The sequence below is a fragment of the Pleurodeles waltl genome, chromosome 6, assembly GCF_031143425.1.
Source record: "Pleurodeles waltl isolate 20211129_DDA chromosome 6, aPleWal1.hap1.20221129, whole genome shotgun sequence".
NCBI classification, from domain to species: domain Eukaryota; kingdom Metazoa; phylum Chordata; class Amphibia; order Caudata; family Salamandridae; genus Pleurodeles; species Pleurodeles waltl.
Window position 1 is genome coordinate 1,661,351,961 of NC_090445.1, and position 23,567 is coordinate 1,661,375,527.

The window sequence follows — 23,567 nt, forward strand, 5'->3', positions numbered from 1 at the left end:
CCTAGTCATAGTAAGATTAAAATAGCCATAACCCAGTTGAGAAGAAAAACAATTGGAGGGACTTTACTTCTGCAAGTGCCTTGTTATATGCTTTGTGTTGCATAAAAGTAGGTACCTGCATAGCGCTGTTATCCTCCATTCCTACTATGACTAGGTCTCATGGTCTTGCTCTCTACAAAAGTCTTATTGATGGGTTCCAGGTAAATTTAATTTTCAGTTCCGTCATTGTTTATTTTGCATCATTTAACAACTCAGTGCATGTGGTGAGTTGTATATAACCAAACCTTCAATTATTACATATTTAAATCACTACATTCACCCTTTGCTGAAGAAAACATTGTTTTCTCAACTGGATTACTGAATTTGTCAAAAGTGAGAATGAGGTTATCTTTAACAATGTCCTTTTCGCAGATCCTAGTCGTTGGGATCCGTACCATCCAGCCTATGACCCGCGAAACAGAGACCCCAGAAGATACTGGTACGGCTCTGACCAAGATCCATATCAGCGCAGTGATGCATATGCATACTCTAGTAGGTAGGTGCTTGATTAAGCTTGTGCCTGTAAATGTATTAAGCAGCAGAATTGCTTCATCTGCCACCCTTTCGGAATTTGATTTGTAAGACATCACAGTTCCTGCATAAAACTGTATTTCTGCTGGATTTTACCACCAATCTATTTTTCTGTGATCATGTTTACTCAAACGTTCCTATACCATTTTTGCTGCTTTCAACCATAAGAGCTCCATCCGAGTGGTCTGCAGAATCTTTTCAGCAGCAGATCACAAATATGCTTGTTCTTTTATATGTTTTCAGTTAATGTAATGGATCTGAAGTCTTTGATTTAAAATGGCACTTGACTGGTAATTAGCCTGATTGGCGCTTGACAGCAGAGACATCAGACACCTGTTGACGCCTGTGGAAATCTGTTATTCTCTTCTCCATTCTGCAAGCAAATTGCCTGATGTTTGCTAATTGGAAATCTAAGCAGTGTTATTTGCAAAGAACTTCCACAGTAAAAAGATGGGTTTGGAGTGAATTGCACCGTCGAGTATTTGAAAACAAAATGTATGCTTTCATCACTTTTTCATTTAAGCATGTGTCTTGATATGATTTAAATGCTATACGTGTTTTCAGGTGTAATGTGTGCTCTGAATTGCCGTGGTGCAATTGCCGTGTTGTTTCCCTTATAATTTTTTTAATTTCTTCTTTCAAAAGGACAGGGGGCTCTGAGGATCCTTGGCAGTACGACCCACGCTTTGACCGCAGCTTTGATAATGAACCAGAGCCAACTAGGGGTGCATATGGTGATGACTTTGACAGGCGCAGTGTACACAGTGAACATTCGGTGCACAGTATTCACAGCTCCCGGAGTGTGCACAGCCGCCGAAGTAGCTTCAGCTCTCAGTCACAACATGTAAGTTATTATAGAATACTTTAAGGTGGGAGTGGACATAGGAGGGATTTTTTTCCCCTACTTTCTTTTCTAGCCACCTTGATTTGTAGTTGGGAATAGACAGTCTTTTGTGCTCCATACTTAATCTGAAAGGACTTTTTTTATTTTTATTTTTTTTATTTTTTTATGTTGCTTTGAATTCAAATTCGATGTAACAAGGATCATTCTACAGGTACTTTTAGACTTGTTTCAAAATAACCCACAAAAAATGGGGATTAACTTTTTTTCAAACATTTTCTTTTCTCAGTTGAAGTCTTCAAGTTAAAATAAATCAACATAGTGTTTATAAGTGTCGTGTAATACAAACCTGCGCTACTGTTGACACTTATTTCTCAAAATTAATAATCTGGCTAGTAATTTCTTCACATCACTATGGCCATTCTAACAACCCTCAGTGTAAAGCAGAGTTGGAGAACTATTTTAGTTCAAAAGATTTGTTTTGGAAAGATGCTTTCTAATCTGTAGTTGAAGAATAGGTGAAAGGAATAGAGATTACAGTGTCCATTGAGAGGGGAGGGCTATGTGAAAATAAGTGGAACCATCTCTCCTACCTCTGTACACAATACTCTTCAGTGTAATTCATATTTACGTGTGGGTGCTACAGTTGGGCGTCTTTCTTCTCAAGGTGCAGACGAACATCTGCTTTTAATGGTGTCTAGTTCTGGACTACAATATTATGCATGAAGTGATTGATTAAAGTATAACACATTTTTTTGGCATTTACAGAGCCAGGTTTACAGGAGCCAGCCAGACCTAACGGCTAATGCCTATGATCCTACTGCAGAGCCAACATCACTGCACTCTGACTATGCCTATGGGCTGTACTCTGGCAATTTTGATAATCAACCATCAGCTGCAGATTATTCGTACGGCTACCCTCCAGAAACTGGTTGGCAACCTGTAGAAGAAGGTATTTACAGAGATTGATATGAACCGATCTAACACTGTGAAGTAGTTATTAAGAAGAGTTAGTTGATACATTGCATGGTCCTGAATTAGGGGTAGTGGTAAAGCAGTTTCACGTATGGACTGTTAGAAAGGGTTTTATTTAGCATTGATTTTGTTTTTTCTTTTTGTGGAATAAACTGTTTATCATTTAATTTTTTAACATTACCTGGCAAACAAGTTACTGACTACCTTGGGCATTGCTAGCAAAAACCTATGTCGTTTTTGGAAGTGCTGCCTTGCAGTTGAGAGAGGTTTCAAGAACGTCTCCACTTTGCCTCAGTGCTGTGTCATTTAATCTGTGTTTTTCACAAGCTCAATTTTTTTTGCACAATTGTCCTTGCAGTGGTTCTGGTATAAATGCATTTTGTCTCCTTTCCCTCACACTCTGTAAGCGTGGGGTTTAATATAAAATCAAGACATAGTTGGTTATGTTCTAACCAGATGAAATGGTAACCAGTTGCTTCTATTTCCTTTGATTCCAGGATAAGATGTGCAAATAACACACGTCAGTGAAGACTGTTATTGAATGGATGATTAAGCATACTGAATATGAATATGCTTTAACAGCAAATTTAAGAGATCTAAAACTCTATTAACAAGATGCACATGTTTTATCTATCCAAACTGTGGGGCAAAGGTACAATGAAAGGCTCCCTTTAGACAGCATAAGCAAGAGACTGGCATTTACTGTTTACTGATACAGAATATTGAAGGCCACCCATGCACTTCTTTAGAAAATGTGTGGTGGATTCTCCTTCATAAATAGGACACTTCAGGTGCAGTTGAGTCCGTAGCTCAGTTAAGTCACTTTTGGTTACAGCCCTGCAGGTGTGAGAGCAAAGTAGCCATTTCATCACACATTCTTGTAGGCTTGACAAGGATGTAATTGTGTTCCACACTGTGACAAGTCTGTTTGCTCTGCAGTTTCTCTGTGTGTGGGGAGGGGGGGGGGGTGCTCCTTTATTAGATCGGTTAGTTTATACTAGCACCTTCTATCTTAAAGCAGTGTATGCCATTCCATCCTTCATCTGCTGAACAGCATAAGCTCTGCATCTTGAGCTACAGGCCTCCAGTCCACTTCTTTGCTATTTATGACACCATCAGTCTGTGGTATTCCCTGATCTTCGTACTATGCATGCAGGGTAAGAGTGGACAGATCCTGTAGAAACATTGGCATTCATACCCTGGAAGAAGAGGCTGTAAGAAAGCCTCTGGTCCCAGGACACAACTTTTGTTTTTGCACTGAGCGAGCCATGGATCCCCTTCCCAATCAGTGGGTGTTACACAAGTGGCACACGTAATCCTTGGAAATGTGAAGTACGCAGTTGAAGAGGACCATCTATCCCCTGGAAACTGATAGCTGGTGACTGCAGTTGAGCCTGGCATGAGTAATGTACAGGTGTCTGTTAAGAAGTTGATTGCCACCCAGTCAGTGAGCGGTAATCCTTGGATTATGAAGAAGCAGAAGAAGCATGCTTTCCCTAATGTACTGATGCACCAATAGACCCCTGAGAAAAACATGTGGCATAAAAAGAAGCAGAAGGACTAGCTACTCATGGGCTAGCTTCCCTGGACAGCCAGTTACGTCCATCATCTATTGGTAGCTAGACCCAACAGTGGAAGTGCACTATAACGAAGAGTGTCTAGCCTTGCTGTCTGCTGTGCTGATCGCTTTCTGCGCAGAGGTTTCTTCAGTACAACCACTGGATTCTTAGCAACCTCTACTAGAACTGGTGGGTTATCTTTTTGAAGCACAGTCCTCCGTAAATGCTCCACTGGATGTCCCTTAAATTGGCGATTGTGCGCTTCATAGTACAGATTAGAATAATCCAATACCGTTTCACCAAGACTTTAAAGGCTCTATGAAAAGTGGAATTTTCACCCCAGCTAGAGAGTGAGAGCATCTGTTCCTTGCCTCTACCAAGATCAGCTCTTGCCATAGAACCTTCGATTTTCAATCAGGCTCACTGCAATTGGAGAAAACTATTCTCTTGACCTTCCATCTTATTCAGAGATCCTCAAGTACTGGTACCAAAAGGACTATTAAGTCTTTTGTTCTTGGAATCTCTGAGCTAGGGCTGCTTTGGTGATATTTGTGTCCCTGAGGGAAAAAGCTTCTTACAGCTATGTTCCTATCAGAGCTTAGTGTCTGAAGACCGACAAGAAGTGGATATGCCAGTCTCTGAGGTCTGCATCAACTTTTATACTAACTCTCAGTTCTGCTGTTTGCCACTTTTGCTATTTTCATTTGTTCTGTAACTTTGTCAGCTTCAACCGCTGATGTTGCAAGCAGGCAGGTATTAGTTATGCAACGTCCCCAAAGTATGTTCACAGGCTTTCTAAACTACAAAAAACTAAATTTAATTCCTCCCTGCTCACCACGTGATAATTGGTAGTCTACTGTCTTCCAGAGTAGTTATCAGTTGTTCATATTAATTTAAGAATTTCCATCTGTCATTTTTTTTGATCTGTTAAGTAAGGGAGACAAACTCAAAAAAGCCTGAGCTTTGAGCTCACTCTTGAGACCAGAGCTGCACCTACCCGATGAGGCCCAGCAGGGTTGTTTCTGTCTTGACTTTGCTTATTCTGGAATGAATATTGTCTGGACTGTATCCTTTACGAGTGGTGTCAAGATTAAGTTGCTCATTACTTCATGTTCATGAAAATGTTAACAAAAGAGGATTGACTTGCATATAGTTGATCCCGGTTTATAATGCTCCTGGACAGGTAAAATGGATGAAATGAACTCAGTAGTTGTGTTTTAGATTGTCATACATTTCAATTGATCACTTGTCTTTGCTGTCTGCATTTGTACTCAATCTTTTGACTCTTCCGTTAAAATGTCTTTTTCTGCATGCATCACTCATTCTGCTTTACCAGCTTCCTTTACCCTCTAGACTACAATTAGTTTTTCTGTGTTTTTGGCCTGGGTCTTTCCTACTGGCCCTCACTGATTATCCTAATTTAGCATTTAGGAAAGTGCCCCTTTTTGTCATGATCGTCCCCGCTTTTTGCAGCTGACACTGATGTTTTTCGACTGATGTGCACTGGGTCCCCGCTAACCATGCCCCAGTGCTGGTACTCTTTCCCTAAAAACAAGGTAAAATGATACAATTGTGTTACAGTTGGCACACACTTTAGCTCCCTAGTAAATGGTACCCCCACCCCTGGTACCTTGGGCATAGGAAATAATGAGGGTCCCGAAGGGCTGCGGCCTATATTATGCCAACCTAAGCGACTCCCATGCAAATTGCATGCAGACTGCCCTCGGAAGCTGCATGACATGGTGCAAACCGTGTGTGAAAACACAACATGGCACACTCGCTGTGTGCCATGTCGAAGTCACTGCATATAATATATGCAAGTCATCCACAGTAAGTCCTACAGTACAAAAAGGTTAGGCAAAAAAAATTGCAATTGTTAGACCAATGCAGGGCACGATTTAACAAAAATAATAATACAAATTAATTAAAAAAGCTCAGATGGCACAACACAGAATCAGAGTGCAGGAAGAGAAGGCCTGGCCTATGCTGGTGCAGTCCTCAGGCTCTAAGAATTGGTAAGAAGTGTCTTCGGCAAAAAGGTGAACAATGAGTACAAAACAATGTAAAATGTATAAGTGTATGTAGGGAGGAACAGGGAGGAACCATCACATGGTCCAGGCGACATACTGCTGGGAGCAAACCGACCAGGCAGGTCGCTCCCCCCATCTGCCACGCAGCCCCCTGTGGGTTGAACCTCCGTTGCCACTTTTGCCGCCTGACTACTCGCTCCCTTTTTTCTATTCCCCTGAGCTTGTGCTTCTGTGCCACTTGTTTTTTCCATTCTGTGCCCCTGTGTTTTGCTTTCTGTACCCCTGTGCTCTGTTGTCCCTCTCCCGCCGTTTTTTCCCGCCGTTTTTTCCCGCCGTTTTTTCCCCGGGTTTTCCCCTGGGTTTTTCCCTTGCTGCTGAGCCCCTGCTGCCCCGCCCCCTTCACTCCCATTGGCCGCCCCGCTCCCACCTCCCAGCTGCTCCTCCCTCCGCCTTCATATGGAGGCCGCGAAGCGGACGCGCCGAAGGCGCGCCTAAGGCAAGCCCGTCTGCGCCCGTCCGCACCTGGACTGCACCCAGCACCAGAACCCCTGGAACCCGCACCCCCCGCAACGCCAGACTGCAGTACGACGCAAGCACCCTCCACGCACTCAACACCAGACGAGACCACCCCTGCTACCGGGCCACCCCGAAACGCACCCAGGGGCCTTTCACCTGCCGGAACTGCAGATTCACCAGCATCCAACCCTCCACACCACCAGCCAGAGAACCCAACCACCTCCGCTGCATCCTCCTCAACACCCGCTCCGCTCGCAAGCACGCCATCGAACTTTGGGACCTCCTAGACTCCACTGCCCCTGACGTTGCCTTCCTGACGGAGACCTGGCTGAACGCCACCTCAGCACCAGACATTGCCATAGCCATCCCACAGGGCTACAAGATCTCCTGCAGAGACCGCACCAACGGAGTGGGAGGAGGAATCGCCATCATCCACAAAGACTTAATCAAAATCTCAACGAACACCGATGACACCCTCACCACCGCCGAGCACATGCACTTCCAGATCCACACCGACCCCAACACCACCCTCAGAGGAACTCTCATCTACAGACCTCCCGGACCCCGCCCACAGTTCAGTGACACCATCGCTGACCTCATCAGCACCCACGCCCTCGCTTCCACGGACTACATCATCCTCGGGGACCTGAACTTCCACCTCGAGAACAACAACGACGCCAACTCCACCGCCCTGATCGACAACCTCGCCAACCTCGGACTCAAACAGCTAGTAACGACACCCACTCACGCCGCTGGACACACGCTTGACCCCATCTTCTCCGCAAGCCCCCACGTCTCCTTCAACCACACCACCGAACCACACTGGACCGACCACAGATGCGTCCACTTCACCTTCAGAAAACCCACCACACACCACCGCACCCAACAGCTTACACGCCGCTGCTGGGGCAAGGTCACAGGGGATCAACTGACTACCGCCCTCGCCCTGAGACCACCCACCGACCCAGACACTGCCGCGACCAACCTCACACAGTGGATCAACGACTGCGCCAACACCCTCGCCCCTCTCAAGACCTTTACAACCAACCACACCAACAAGAAAGCCGTCTGGTTCACCGAGGACCTCCGGATCTCCAAGCACACCTGTCGGAAGCTGGAGAAGAAATGGCTCCATGACCGAACACCAGACAACCACACAGCCCTCAAGAGCGCCACCCGCAGACATCACCAACTCATCAGGACCGCCAAGAAGACCCCCTTCAAGGACCGCCTAGACAACAACGCACACAACACCAAAGAGCTCTTCAGCATCGTGAAAGAACTCTCCAACCCCAGCTCCATCACCAACGACATCCCGCCATCTCAAGACCTGTGCGACTCCCTGGCCACCTTCTTCCACTGCAAGATCACTGACATCCACGACAGCTTCAACCCCGACTCCCCCCCACCCACCACCGAGTCCACCACCCCTGCGACTACCACTCGCACTAGTCGCCTGACCGTCTGGTCCAGCGTCAGCGACGAAGACACCATCAAAACCATGAACTCCATCCACTCCGGATCCCCATCGGACCCCTGCCCTCACCACGTCTTCAACAAAGCCAGCGCAACCATCGCGCCCCACCTCCGGAAAACAATCCACTGTTCCTTCGAGACAGCAACCTTCCCAGAAAGCTGGAAGCACGCCGAGATCAACGCCCTTCTGAAGAAGCCCAAGGCGGACCCCAAGGACCTCAAGAACTTCCGTCCCATCTCCCTGCTCCCTTTCCCGGCAAAAGTGACCGAGAAGATTGTCAACAAACAGCTGACCCGCTACCTCGAAGTCAACAACATCCTGGACCCGTCCCAATCTGGTTTTCGCAGTAACCACAGCACCGAGACCGCCCTCATCGCCGCCACTGACGACATCCGGACCCTGATGGACAAAGGAGAAACAGCTGCCCTCATCCTCCTGGACCTATCAGCAGCCTTTGACACGGTCTGCCACCGCACCCTATCAGCACGCCTCCATGACGCCGGTATCCAAGAGAAGGCCCTGGCCTGGACCACATCCTTCCTCTCCGGCAGAACCCAGAGCGTCCGCCTCCCACCCTTCCGCTCCAAAACCACTGAGATCATCTGCGGCGTCCCACAGGGATCCTCCCTCAGCCTGACACTGTTCAATATCTACATGGCCCCCTCGCCCACGTTGCACGACAACACAACCTCAACATCATCTCCTACGCCAACGACTCCCAGCTGATCATATCCCTCACCGAAGATCCCGACACCGCCAAAGCTAACCTCCACCGAGGAATGAAGGCCATAGCCGACTGGATGAAGGACAGCAGACTGAAGCTGAACTCAGACAAGACGGAGGTCCTCATTCTCGGACCCACCCCATCAGCCTGGGACGACTCTTGTTGGCCCACGTCACTAGGCACAGCCCCGGAACCCACGGACCACGCACGCAACCTGGGGGTCATCCTCGACTCCACTCTCTCCATGACCAGGCAAGTCAATGCCGTCTCCGCGTCCTGCTTCAACACCCTCCGTATGCTCCGCGGGATCTTCAAATGGATCCCCCTTGACACGAGAAAAACCGTTACCCAGGCCCTCATCACCAACAGACTCGTCTACGGGAACGCCCTCTACTCAGGAACTACAAACAAGCTCCTGAGACGACTCCAACGCATCCAGAACGCCTCGGCCCGACTCATCCTCGATGTCCCCTGCCGCAGCCACATCACACTCCACCTGAGAGGCCTGCACTGGCTCCCCATCAACAAAAGGATCACCTTCAAGCTCCTGATCCACGCACACAAAGCACTGCACAACACCGGACCCACCTACCTCAACAACCGACTCAGCTTCCACTCCCCCACCCGAAGCCTCCGCTCAGCCAACCTCGCCCACGCCACAGTCCCCTGCATCAGAAAAACCACCGGCGGCGGCAGATCCTTCTCCTACCTCGCCGCCAAGACCTGGAACACTCTCCCCACCATCCTACGACAGACCCAGGACCTGCTGGCCTTCAGAAGACTCCTCAAGACCTGGCTCTTCGACCAGTAGCACCCCCCCTCCCCAGCGCCTTGAGACCCTTGCGGGTATGTAGCGCGCTTTACAAATGCAGTGATTGATTGATTGATTTGATTGACCTGCAGGAAAACATAAATGACATCTCATGGAGCCTATCCTAAATTTTGTTAACAGGAACCTTGCCCAAAAGCTCTTCACCATCAGCGGATAAGACTCGGGCCCTCAACATGTTTTAATCAGCAAGTAATCTCTCAGTGTGACTTTACCCTGGATGCCTCTTTCACTGTTTCGTCGCACTCGGGACAAAATGCTCCCTAACCTTGGCTCCCTCTCTTACTCATCACCTGTGGAGAAAAAAACAAATGTGGCCTACGCATCAAAACTGCCAGCTACCTAACATGGGCCAGCCACAGGATCTTGAGGTTGTGCTCACAATCTAAACAGTCCTCAATCGCATTGCTCCAAAAAGCCAGCCACGGGAGCATACAAGCATATCTAATGCTGTCTCCCGTATAGGCTAGGTTTAGCTCCTCAGGTATGAAAAATTAGGGATCCCTGAGGCCACACCCAACAGCCTCCTCCAAAATCGGTTTTCTTCTTGCTGCAGGGTGGCACAATTCCAGTAACCCCACAAGCCTTCATCCTATACACTTCCAATAATAGCAGGATGGGTTTACTGTTAATGGAAGAGGAAAACTTAAATAAAGCACCACAGGTTTGGGTAAAGTGCATACTGTGATTCCCAACTATTTGGTGCATCAAACTTAAAACCCAAATAAGGAAATTTGCTCGTCCTTCCGATGACTATACCCTTGATAGAAATTGGCCTCGGTTTGCTGGTCTGTCTCCCTCATACCATATAGTGCATTTTGGAAATGTTGGTATCAAGCTTTATCTCATCCCAAACTATTATCTTCCATGGCCTTATATGTTGTTGCTGATGCCTTTTGACCTCTTCCTGTTTGTTAAATCTCATATATTCTGTGTGTGATTTCCCCTTGGTTATTCCTTTGTCCTAATGCTTGGCTAAAGAATTAAGACTCCAATTACTTTGTGCTAACCTCTGTTACTACGTAAAATGTTCTGGGTTCACTGCACATTTTTCTTTTAAATCTCATGTTAAAGTTATAAGCAGCAGTATAATAAGCGTGATCTACTTACCTTCCTACTTATGTTTAGTGCTCGTTTTTGTTTTGTGTGTGTGTGCTAGCATCAAATATCTCCTAATTTTTGTTACTTTCCTGTTCATTTTCTGCTTATAGTCTCTGTCCGAACCCCAGCTTAATACATCAAATGATGTTAGATTAGAAGAATATCTTCTTGCTTATAGTTTTTTTTATTTTATTTTAAATTTAGTTCCAGCAAGACCTTTAACACCAGAGAAGTTTTCAGTACCACACGTATGTGCAAGGTTTGGTCCAGGAGGACATTTCCTGAAAGTTCTTCCAAACCTGCCTTCTGAAGGACAACCAGCATTGGTAGAAGTGCATAGCATGGAGGTATGTATATTGGAATGGAAGGGGCACATTCACTGTTTGTGGATTACGAATACTGGAATTGATTTGAAAAAAAATATATATTTTTTTAATGTCCTCCTATGGTAGTTGTGATGCGCACCTCACCCCCATTTTATGTCAGATCTTTCTCACACTGTGGCACTCAGGCAGCCTATGAACTAATTTACTATGGTGGGAGTCTGTTTGGTAACCAGATTTGGGGCCTTATTACGACATTGGCGGTTTGAGGACCACCAATGCCACGCTGGCATTCAGACCACTGCAATCCCGGCAGTCAGACCACCACATTTACGGCCTTTGCGATCGGACTGCCAGGCGACTGCCCGCCAGGAACATGGTTCCCAACAGGCTGACGCCGGATGGACTTGTGCTCAGCCACCGCAGTGCTGTGTTCCGCACTGGGGTGCTGAGTATGAGTCCCCTTTCTGCCAGCCTTTCCATGGGGGTTGAACCTGGCGGAAAGGCTGTGCTGTGGGCCTCAGGGGGGCCATTGCACTGCCCATGACCATGTCATGGACAGTGCAGAGGCCCCCCCTTGACCAGCACCTTCAAAATGCGCCCTGTCTGCTTTGCAGGTGCTGTGGTGTTATGTTAGTGGTCTTGGCTCCCTTAAGGAAGCCAAGACCAGTACCGCACCACTGTGGGAACGTCGTAATATGATGATTCTGCCGGTCAGCCCGGCAGTAACATCATAATACAGCTGGGGGGTAGGGGGCAGCTGGTATGACGGCTGCCTCCTCGCCGTGGTTTTCCGACCACCAAAGTCATAATGAGGCCCTTAGGCTCTGAAAATCGTGTTAGTCTTAATGTGTTGCAGTATAGGTGGTTATATTCATTCACCAGAAGTTGCTTGTGCAGAAATAGACAACTCAAAACATCTTGTCCACAGCTTGTTACAAATGTTTAACTTGCACAAACATCCTGTAGGAAGCTGGCCTGGTGTGGGGTGGGTATCTAAGGTACTTACACCTTATACCAGGTATCCCCTCTTAGTGAAGTGTAGGCAGTGTCTAGAAGCCAGGCTCTCTAGAGGTAGCTGTCAATGAGCAGCCAAGGCTTATCTAGGAGACATGCAAAGCTCATGCAATACCACTGTAGTCACACAGCACTTACACACATGAGAGAAACCACACAGTGTTACAAAAATAAAGGTACTTTATTTTATTGACACAATACCAAAATTACTAAAAAGGCAATGCTACCTTAGGAGGTAAGTAAACGCACTAAATATGTACACTTGTAATCAGAAATAGGCATAGCAAAGGTTAGAAACAGTGCAAATGTTGATAATCAATAGTGACCCTAGGGGGAGCCCAAGCCATTTACTTAAAAAAAATGGAATGCGAACACAGGACCCCCACCTATGTAAGTGGGAAGTGTAGATGGGGGCTGGGGGTACTAGAAAACCACAGAGGTAAGTAACACAATACCCCCCCCCCCCCAGCGACCAGGAAAGCAGGAGTAAATCACTGGAATGTCCCCAAACCACCTAAAAGGAAGGAAAAGAAGAAAAAAAGGCACCCAGACAAGACTGCAAAAAACAGCAGTGGATTCCTGGAGAAGAAAACCTGTGGAGAGGGGGGACCAAGTCCAAAAGTCACAGTGGAGTCCAGGAGGAGTAGGAGCTACCACCCACCCAGCTGTACTTGGGAAGTTGGTCGATGGTGATGCAGATCAGGTCAGCCCTGGAGGAGCCAGAGACGAGTTCCTGAAGGTTGCAGAAGATGTCCCACGCTGGAATGAAGATTGCAGACGGGTGTCAGGAATTCGACCAACAAGCCTTGGCAAAGGCATACTCTCGGTTAGTGGAAAAGTGGTCCTGCTGGGGACCAGCAAGGCCCAGGAGGACCCAACCCAGGAGGGAAGAGTCACAGGGGACTCTCAGCGTCTGAGAGTCTACAGGAGCAGAGGCAGCACCCACAGGAGTCCCACAGAATGGCAACACAGGAGTAACAAAAGGAGCCCACACAGCGCTACAGAAAGGGATCCCACGCCGCAGGAGAACCACGCAGAGGGCTGTGTGTCACAGGAAGGAGTGCTGGGGACTGGAGCTTTAAGTCCTTGGAGGAGATGCAAACAAGCCTTTGCAGCTGCAAGAGACGCGGTGCACAGGGGGTACTGTCCTGTGTGGGAAGGCAAAGGCTTACCTCCACCAAAGTTGGACAGCTGACAGAGAAAACCAAGAGGACTACTCAGGACTACCAGTGATGCAGGACCCACGCAGCCGGTCGTCATTGCAGCAGGGCCCTGTGGATGCAGGGGAGTGACTCGTCACTCCAAAGGAGATTCCTTTTTCTTCTTGTGCAGGCTGACGAGTTGCTGTCTTCGGAGGATGTACAGCTGGGGAAATGTTGCAAAGCTGGCAGTAGCCGTGGAGGCAATGTTGCAGAAGAGTCCTCTTCATGGGTTGCAGCATTGTCGGTTCCTGGAGGGTCCAGTCGCAGTTCCAGTGGCCAGAAGTCAAAGTGGAGGTTGCAGATGAATCCTGCTGGAGTCTGGCAAGCCAAATATGAGGATCCACCTAAGAGAGAGACCCTAAATAGCCGTGAAAGAGGGACTGGTCACCTAGCCGATTAAACACCTATCAGGAGGGGGCTCTGACATCACCTGCCTGGCCTGGCCACTCAGATGCTCCCAGAGTTTCCTGCCAACCCTGTTTACAAGGAGAGAGCATAATTGGTGGGGGTAACCATGCCAAGGAAGAGGGCACTTTCCTACAGATCCAATTTTATCTTCCCATTCAAGCTCACAACTACTCATGACATGCTTTAACAACAATTTTTTTTGATGGAGCTCTGTCTGCTCTTAATGACACCTTCTCCAAGCACACCCTCTGCAACAAAACATACTTTTCTAAGGTCCTTATTATTGCAGCTTATTCTTTCATTCCAGCATTATTCATCCCAACACCTAACTTGTAGTTTAGAAGCGTGGCATGTGGTAATTTCGTCAGTGAACAGGGTGGTCTTTTTCCATAAAGGCTGGTTTACCTCCTATTTCATACTCCTTTCTGCTTACGTCACATTTTGTCTAAGTGCAGTTTGCCAAACTGAGCCGTATTTTAGTATTTGTTCTTTTACAAATGTGTCTCAATATGTTCCTTTCTTTAAGCTTGAAGGATTCACACAGGAACAGGTGAAACAAAAAAGATTGTCCGTTCATCAGTCAGAACCAGTCTTAGCTTATTTTTTATCAATCACAGCAAATACATCTTTGTGTTCATAGAAGAGAACGTTTTTGATAGTTACCCACCATTGAAAATTGAACAAACCATACATTTTTCAATTTTCTTTACTTTGCCATATAAGTGGGTACAACCCAGTAAGAGTCACCATGACTTCTATATGCTCAAGACCACCTCAAAAAATCAAAATGGCAGAGTCTATGTTAATTATACTTGCCCTATTGAGTGTTCGCTCTTCACGTTAAGGTGCAGCACATCTAATTGCAGAATACTTTAAATTTGAGGCTTCACACTTTAAACTAGTTGACCTATTATTTAACACATTCGATAAGGGTAAAATAAGAATTGCTGATTTATAATTTTTATTGGTATCCTACAAGCACACATGTATAATTCTATAATCTCCAAAGGAGCACAGCTTTCCTGTGTGGGAAATGTGAGAAATGGTATGACAAATATCATCCTCTTGCACCATGACGTCAGATTGTACCTGCTTGACCTCAACCCCTTTAAATCTAAAACTACATCTCATTTTTCAAGTCTGCTATTAATGAGACAGACGAGGTCAAGGAAATTGGACATCTAAATCTTGTCAGGTGTAAGCTAAAAGTAAGATTAGCCTTCTATCCTTGCAAATACACATGCTGTAGTAGGGTCCCACAAACTCTATACTAAACCTGTTAATTCATTGTGACACGCCAGGTCACCTTAATGAATGCCACAACATGACGGCTCCACTCATTCAGGCACGTTTTATGCTTGGTAAACTGGGAGCCTATGTTATTACTCAATAATCTGGTAGTGCAAATCTCTGAAACCCAGTGGGTTGGACTTTACTTAAATCTGTATAAAAGACCCGCCCAGACAATAACCCCAGAATGGTCTCCTGATTATCAGAAAGGTGACAAGTTATTGTTGTTGCACGGGGATAATCACTGAAATAATTCGGAATATGAAACCCTTGTGAGCAGGAGGCCTCAGCAGTCTTCCTGCAGTACTTTTGAAATATGCCCCCCCACCCCCTTTTTAAATGGGGTTTATCCGTAGGGTAAGTACCCAACTCATGGTGTGGTGCCATCATAAAGCCTATCCATAAAAGAGTTTCCTGAGGATAACCAGGAAAATTATATATTCATTTCCTTTTTTAACTCAATCTCTATTTTGTCAGTCAGAAATCTTTATTCGGATCTTTTATAAATATCCATAAACGAGCATACATAACTTCTATTATCTATGCTGAAACTCTGCTCATATCTTTAGAGATTGAGGTGTTTGGACATGGCATTATTCCAAACGGGTAGGAGGGGTTTAGGCAAAATCACTCTGACCATTGTTTAGTACTTTGGGCAGCAGCAGGGATGTCTGTAGCAACATTAGGCAAACTCTGATGCTCTTTGTTGACTTCCGTGCCGCTTTTGATAGGATCGACCATTGTATCCTCTGGAAAAAAAATTAGGAAGCTGGAATATTTTACATGATAATCTTATATGATGCAAGGAATTTAGGATATTTTAATTGGTCTTGGATACTATTCTAAAAACAATTCCAGAGAAAAATTGTATTTTAGCTCCGCTCCTATTTAGCCTTTTTATTTCTGAACTTCTGTCAGCCTTACCAAACACAAATTATTTTTCGTCAAAAATGGGTGGTGCTCGTTCTTATGTAAGCCGACAATTTTGTCGTAATGGACTACACTCAAATCGACTTGTAGCTGAAAATCATTCTATCAGTTCCAACAGATTCATTGTTAATTTCGAAAAGACCAATTTGCCAGGTATTTAAATAATGTCCCATTAGAACAGGTTAATGGTTGGTACGTGGGTCTTATGTTTCCAAGCAATCTAAAATGTGATAATCATGTAGCTAATGTGAGAATCTCACTGCTTGCAACTGTAAATGCCTTGGAAAGGTTTAACTCTCGCTTCAGGAGCTTTTCTGTGGAGCGTTTGAAAAGGAAGTTCTAGGAAAATTAATACCACAAGAAGTGTATGGTGCTAACTTACTCACTACTGCCAGCTCTCACCCCCAACCCACTGAGTTAAATGGGAGACCTTAGAAAGTATGTATGTAAAAACTGTGCTAGATATCCCAAACAAATCACGATCCAGGCAGTAAGACTGGAGCTGGAATTAGTTTCATGGTCACTCTTAGCTTGACCTAGAATTTTAATGTTCCTCTTTAGCATTAGGCATAATAGGAATGCAGACAAACTTTTAGCCCAAATGCTCAGTGCTATAATGCCATGGTATGATGATTTCCAGTGACTCATTACCAAATTTATAGCAAGTTCTCAATTAAGATTAAATATTAATGAGATCGAAGACCCTTGCGAAACTGAAGATGGACATTATCTTGCTGAGAAGCATTCTGTACATTATTTTATCAGTACATTGGGTAGTGTTGAGATCTTTCCGTACTTGTCCCAGGTTCCTGATAAATGAATACATTATATTATTATACAATTTTGGATAGGAATCTATCCAGGCTGGAGAACCTCTGTCCTTAGGGGTATATTCTATGAAAATATTGGTATAGTATCTGTAAATTAAAAACAAAATACTCTGCATACCAGATTGCTACTTCTTCCTGAGTGAAAGGGAAGAAACTCTTCATCACTTCTTTAGTAAATATCTTATTGTAACTAGCGATAAGTTATCAGTCACTTAATGCGTAATGAAAAGTGTGGGTATTGTTATTGCTTTTGAAAAATATATTATGTTGGTCCTGAAGAGGTCTATTTCATGTGATCTTGAGAGCCATAGTGCCTTGAAGTTTTGTTGAAGATGAGGTCTTGTGATATCTTAATACTGTGATGTTTACTCCCCTCGTTAATGTTGTTGAACGGCGGTATCTAACCAGGTCTAGTATTTTGACTAGGAAGATCTATATATCGTTATGTTTTCTATTTTTGAATCCTAAAGAGTTTTTTATCCAGCAGGTCTAATTAATAATATATGCATGATTTATGCCTAAGGAATAGTGTTAATATTTGAAAGTCTGTATTACTGTAAGATTATTACAGCACCTGGATACACTCACGGGTTATTAGCCAAGCTCTACAAATCCACACAACATTACAGATATATTCTTCTTGGAAATACAATGTTAAACTTTAATTCATCCATTTTATGTGTACAGTCAAAATACATAATACATTTTTAGTGTCTTTCCTCTTTCCATCACACACCTTGACGTTGATTGATTTAAAATAACTTAGGGAGTACATTTTCAGTTCTCTAAGCATTCTCTTTAGAAAATACTTTCCAATCAGGGTTCATTAATAAGCAATGGAACTTTTTATGTTTCTATATTGAAGCTTTCCTTGCATATGCAAAGATTCCACACCCGTAGGCTGGTGCTCTCGCACACACAATCAAGGATGTATACACTTGTACATGCACAAACACATGTATGCATGCAGACTCGCACATGGGCTCAATTGCACCATTTATCCGGAATAAAGGATATTGCTAAGTGCATTTACAGACTCCAGTGTTTTATGTAGTGGTAGTGTTGCTTTGGTCATTCTGGTTGGCAACTTGCCTTGTGTTTTTATATATGGCCCATAAAAGGCAACTTTCATTTCTTATTTAGAATTCTCAAGGGTGACTTTTCCTGTCTAAATAGTTCATTATTGTCATGTAACATCTTAATGATAGCTAGAGGTGTTTCATAGTGACTGTGTGTGTATGTATGTGTGTGTGTGTGTGTATATGTGTATATATATATATATGCGTGTATATATATTTACACATTAATTTGATTTGTACTTTTTTTAATTATTCCCTTATTGTATTTTTTTTAATTGCAGACCGTGTTGCAGCATACTCCTGAACAAGAGGAAATGAGAGCATTTCCGGGACCCCTTCTTAAGTATGTTAAACAAAATTAGGATTGCTTCTTGAATTATGCTAGTATTCAATAGAATTTCCAGCTATTTATTTCTATTTGGGACTATTAACCTACAAGAGATCACAAAACATTTAAATCTGTTCAAGACATCAGAGCATTCCTAAAAATGACTTTAATCTGTTAGAGTGTAGTAGATATGTCCTACCCAAACTTGAACTTTTTTTATTTAATTCTTTTATTTCTTTATTGGCATTTTATTCAGTAAACATACACAAAGGAGCAATGCTGAGGCACTGAAACATAAACAGCATGATGAAATGGATAACAATGATTGCAGCTAATTCTGAACAGGATTCGAGAATCGAAAAGCATTGATGGGGTTAGTTGTACATGGGGTATGTAGGGTCTCAGTGCGTCCAAGTAAACACAGGATAAACCAATAGAGGTAACTCATAGCAGTGTGATGCAATGTAACAACAACATGACCATCCTACAACAAAAGACTGTCTGATCAGTTCAGCAAGACGGAGGTATCATACCCTCCCGTAAATGGGGATGGGAGGGAATGGGGATTTTCTCGGGTGCGAAATATAAAGTCCAATTATGGAATAGAGCCTGAGAGGCATAGAATCATAAGTCTGGGAAGAGAGGCACGCATTTTACCGGGATTCTGAGTTGTGTATATGGCAGGAGTCGTCAGAGCGTATATGGCATTGTCATCCTGGTGACATCATGCATCTTCATGAGGATGTAGTATATTGAGCAATTGGAGGACGTACCTGTCCCATGTCGTAATGGAGGTAGTGCCACCATGGGTTCTATGATCCCGAGCCAGGACCTCTGCTTCAGCTAAAGCCTATTTGTGGGCCACTTGGAGCCAGCAATCATTCGTGGGGGAATGGGGGTGGGGAGGTGAGGTGCTTTCTGTTGCATGGCTATCAAGTTACTGTAGAGAACACTCACCAAATGAACACATTTCAAATAGTGTTTATCATGTTTTTGTGCGTGGTTATATGCCTAAGAGGCAGATAAGTGCAGTCCACGGAATCTGGACTTATATAATGGCGGATATCAGTTCCATAACCTGTGTCCAGGCATGCAGTAGTGGGAGGCATTCCCATACCATATGTATGAAATTTGCGTGTTCAAGAGTTCAGCTGGGGCCTCGGGGCGCTTCTAAGGAAACATTCTGCTGAGACGATGTGGTGTAAGATAAGTGTGGTGCACATAATTAAATTGTGTATATTTCAGCTGTGCGTTTCGGGAGATTCGTTGGACCTGCTCAAGGGCCATAGTCCATTGCTCAGAGCTCAGCATTGAATAGGGGTTTGTGCTGGAAAGAGAGGCCTCCATGACTGCTCGTGCTTGTGCATCCACCACTCGGTCTTTCGTCAGTTTTGCCTTAAGCGATTTCTTTTTGCGATCCCCTGATTTGGGCGGTTAGCCAACTCGTGGCTTCTGGGGCCTCCGCTGGTGCACCTGTCGAGTTCTTGACATGGAGCCAAGTCCACACAGCTTCTGGGGAATGGAAAACATGGCCTGTGTTGCTGTCAATCACACAAAGCTTCGCTGGAAATAGCAGGGCATATTTCAGGTTCACCTCGTGGAGGCGCTGTTTGACTTTGGCGTAAGAGTTCCAATGACACTGTACTGCCATGGTGAAGTCGGGATAAGCTGTGATCATACTTTTTTCATATTGCCAGGGTCCTTTGATTCGGAACCTTTGTAAGAGTAGGTCCCAGCCGCGGTAGTTGAGCAACGGGGCTATTACTGGTCGTGGTGGAGGCTGACCCGATGTGCGGCGCACCCGTGCGATGGAGAAGTACTTGAGTATTTTGTTCTCCGGTACGTCCCTGTGATCCAGGTTTCAAGAAATAACTCCACACTAGGACCTACAGTGTGCTCAGGAAAGCCTAAGAAGCAAATATTGTTATGTCTAGAGCGCCCCTCTGCATCTTTTCCTCTGCCGTGCAGCGCAGCAACTTCAGCCTCAACCTGTTTCAGGCGATCTTGTAGATCTTGCACCATCGGTCTTACTGTGGCGAGAGAGGATTTTGTTTCCTCCATGTGGTAGGTTTACTTCCAGAGAGACTGTATCAATCAGAGTCTCTGGAGAATTTTATGTCTAAGTGGCCTGCAGGGCCTGGACAAATTGCAGAGGGTGTTACCTTGAGCTAGTGGAGGCTATCAGGTTTTGTCAGGGGAACTATATGGCGTCAGAGTATAGCTCATGCCTGCTGACAGTGGCTTGAGGGATCTAGTTTTCCCCATCAATTTAGGTGTGTGCGGCAGGGCACCAGGTAGGAGAAGATCCAACGAACATCCAGAATCCCAGCATTGAGTAGGCTGCTTCGTGCAATATCTGTAGTGCGCCAACAACGTCAGGACGTGAGGTGGCAGGCTACGTAGTATTGGTGTCCACACTCCTATGGGGTGTTAGTGCTGACACTCAATTCACAGGTCTCCTTCCCTCTCACAGGAGGCCTTGTGACAAAGTGATGGGCACCCCTCCCTGTTAGGTGACAGGGCAGTACAGAGCACACGTTTGTGGGGAGGTGGCAGTGTGTACCTACCTGGTAAGCTCCTCACTGCTTCATGTCTCCCAGCAAGGGGCCAAGCCGTGGGCCCAGTATCCCATCCTTCAGAGCCTGGGGTTCCCCCTACAGTGAAAGTCATCTCCCAGGTAGGAGTGGGTTAAAGTACTTATGCACTGAAAATGCAGCGCTCCTTCCTCAGTGAGAGCAGGATCGCAAGTAAGTGCCAGGATGCGTTGATGCATTGATGCCAGTAGCGGGGAAAGCGAGGCCTTCTCATTCATGCCGCTGACCCAAACGCGGTCTAGGAAGCGCACTCCAGCCACTCAGTTTCCTCTTCACCGGGGAGCAGCCTTGGGAATGCCGTAGCCGGCTGCCGCCATTAACCCCACAGCCTCACCTCGTTGTGATGCGTGTTCCAGTGGCACTATGACACAACTCAGTCACAGCATTTAGACCTCTCCCGGAGCCAGACCAGGTCCCCGGCGCTCTTAAAAAGTCTTTAGCGCCCGTGCCACAAGAGCGGAACTGCACCGGTGACCAGGCCAACCAGTGCACGCAGGGCACTGTCACGAACGATCAGCGCCCTGCCATTGGGCGTCTGCAGTTTGTCCTCCTCGTTCGTCGCTGTTCTCCGGGTGCCGACGACGCAGCAGACCTCAATTTGTTGGACCGCACAGGAGTGCCGCAAATGGGGGGGGGGTAAATATGGGAATTTGTAGTGGGGTGTCGCCGAGTAACGCAGGATGATTGCAGGGCTCACACGGAGCTCCGTTATTAGGCGTCTAGCACGGTTGCCATCTTGGCCGTACCCCAACAATTGAACTCTATAAAGCACCCACAGGATTCCCTTTCAGTTTTTTTACTTTTATTTTTTTAGCCCAACACTTCCAGTCTACCATCAAGAAGAATGTTGTAATATTCTGAAGAGGAACTAGCAACCAAAATCTTTATTTTGCACTTTTTTTCAGATAATACATGAATTCTAATTTTTCAGATGTTGTATTTTACATTGTTATGGGCTGCTTTTTAATTGGAAGGTGTACGCCAACCTAGTAAAATGGCTGTGACCCAGTTTGTATAATTCAACCTCACAAGGCTGTTTTCTTCATGCTACTGACAGTATGCAACACTGATTTATTATTGACCCATTTACACCCATATACCATTCTCCTGTACCACACCCAATTTAGTTAGGTTTGCACCACTTTAGTCATGTTGAGTTGATTTTAGGTCATAAGCGTAGGTTATGGTCCGCACCCATTACATACATTACCATAATTCTTTGAAAAATAAAAAGTAAAAAATAACATGATACATTTGAACCACCTTGTAGGAAAATGGCTTTTTGTATGATCCCTCTCTCAAATTTTGAACTGATGCTCTTGGTTTTTTGACTCTGTGGTGCACTGGCTCTTCTGCCCAGGCCCAAGTTCATGTGCCCTGAGCCCTCCGAAGTATACGTGCAATTGGCCGCTCCCTAATTGGCATAGTTACCTTACACAACCGTAGTTTATGCTACTCTTGGTACCCTGGGCTGGTATGTTATTTGGCACCAGTGGACTCTGCAACACTTGTGCCATCCTTGGGCACAACATGGCTCTAGGTTTGCCATTGGAGCCTAGTCGAGCAGCTTCTAAACTGCCATCTTGACATAGCAAAATAATAACTTTTAAGGCAAAAGTGACTTTATAAAGCCACCCCTTTGTCGGCCAAGCCTCTGGTAGTCCTTCCTGACTATCAATAGCAGTTGTCCCCTGAAACAACTGGCTGCCCCCCTGCTAAGAAATGTGAAGTTGCTCCTAGGAACAAACAACTGTTGATGAGAGGAGGTTGACTACTGGGCGGTAAATACTGGTGGCCAATCTTCAAACAGGCTGCCACCTCAGTGAAGCACTTGCCAATCATACCTTAGCCTCTCCTGCTCCTTGTGTCAGTAGATGGGGTGGCATCTTCTCCAACAGTGAAAAACATGTTATAAAAAGTTTTTCCAGGAGGAGTAGCTTGTTATGGTGCACCCTAGAGGTGTGCCTAGAGCTCCACATGGAGGAAAAAGACCTAACCTGTCTTGAATTCAGACAGAGGAGGGTACTCTGTAGTTGTTTTTGGCCAAGTCCCCGGGATGCGATGTAAACTGAGAAGGGTTGCCCCATGTTACTGTTGCCCATTAGGAAGTGAGTTCCTCTCAGAAGCACAAAAAAAGCATAAAGTGGCATCCCTGGCTGATCCCTCCTGGACTGAAAAGACAATAGAAGAAGAGATGGCTTGCTGTTAATTGGAGCCTGCAAAGAAAACTGCACCAAGTACTGCAGTCCTGCCAAGTACCACGCACTAGTGGGTTAGCCTACTGTTGTGCGCATCACCGCACTACAAAACATTAGTCACACATTTATAGCACACAAGGACTATCCCGTGAGGCACACTGAAGGAGGCTACAGTGTAGCAGTGTGGTGAATTTAAGCAGGCAGTGTGCGCTGCCGGCAGTGTGCTGTGCTGTTCAAAGAGCATGCTGTGTTAAATACTGACATCTACACTGTGTAAGACTTTACAGATTTCATTTTTTAAATTAAGGCATAGTGCGGACCGAAGGCACACTTCAGTCATGCCGTGTCTGGTCCCCTCTCAATGTCTCATATCACATGGCTTCTAAGCGCATGCCATGGTCAACGGTGCAGTTGATTTAAAAAATAAAATAAAAAAAAAATAATTAAATCTGCCAGATTGTGCTAGTGCCCTTATGTGGTTTCTGCGGCACACATTGCTGATTGTTTTAAGGGCAGGCGCCACTTCACTGTGACCACGCTACAGTGTCTTGGCCTCTTGCCTCGGCCAGTGACAGTCTCTTGTTACTGCGCCCATCTCCACCAGTGCAGTCATTTGGCACCAGTCTCATTTATGCACGACCTCTTGGTGCTGTTGAAGAGGTCGCGCTCTACACAGTGGAAGATGTTGTTATCCGTTTGGGTAACCAGGCAGACCATTGGTATTGACCAAAAATGGGGATTTTCAG

At 45.5% G+C, this 23,567-nt stretch overlaps 1 protein-coding gene across 6 annotated transcripts in view; it reads left to right on the forward strand.

The window, feature by feature from the left end:
- Window positions 1-23,567, forward strand: part of SEC16A (SEC16 homolog A, endoplasmic reticulum export factor) — a 300,868-nt gene that overhangs the window by 29,946 nt on the left and 247,355 nt on the right. For all 6 annotated transcript variants that reach the window (XM_069241597.1, XM_069241599.1, XM_069241601.1 and 3 more), the window contains exons 5-9: window positions 412-535; window positions 1,216-1,414; window positions 2,180-2,363; window positions 10,827-10,969; window positions 17,983-18,044. In XM_069241597.1, coding sequence (XP_069097698.1) covers window positions 412-535; window positions 1,216-1,414; window positions 2,180-2,363; window positions 10,827-10,969; window positions 17,983-18,044 — 712 coding nt within the window. The remainder of the gene's footprint in view (window positions 1-411; window positions 536-1,215; window positions 1,415-2,179; window positions 2,364-10,826; window positions 10,970-17,982; window positions 18,045-23,567) is intronic.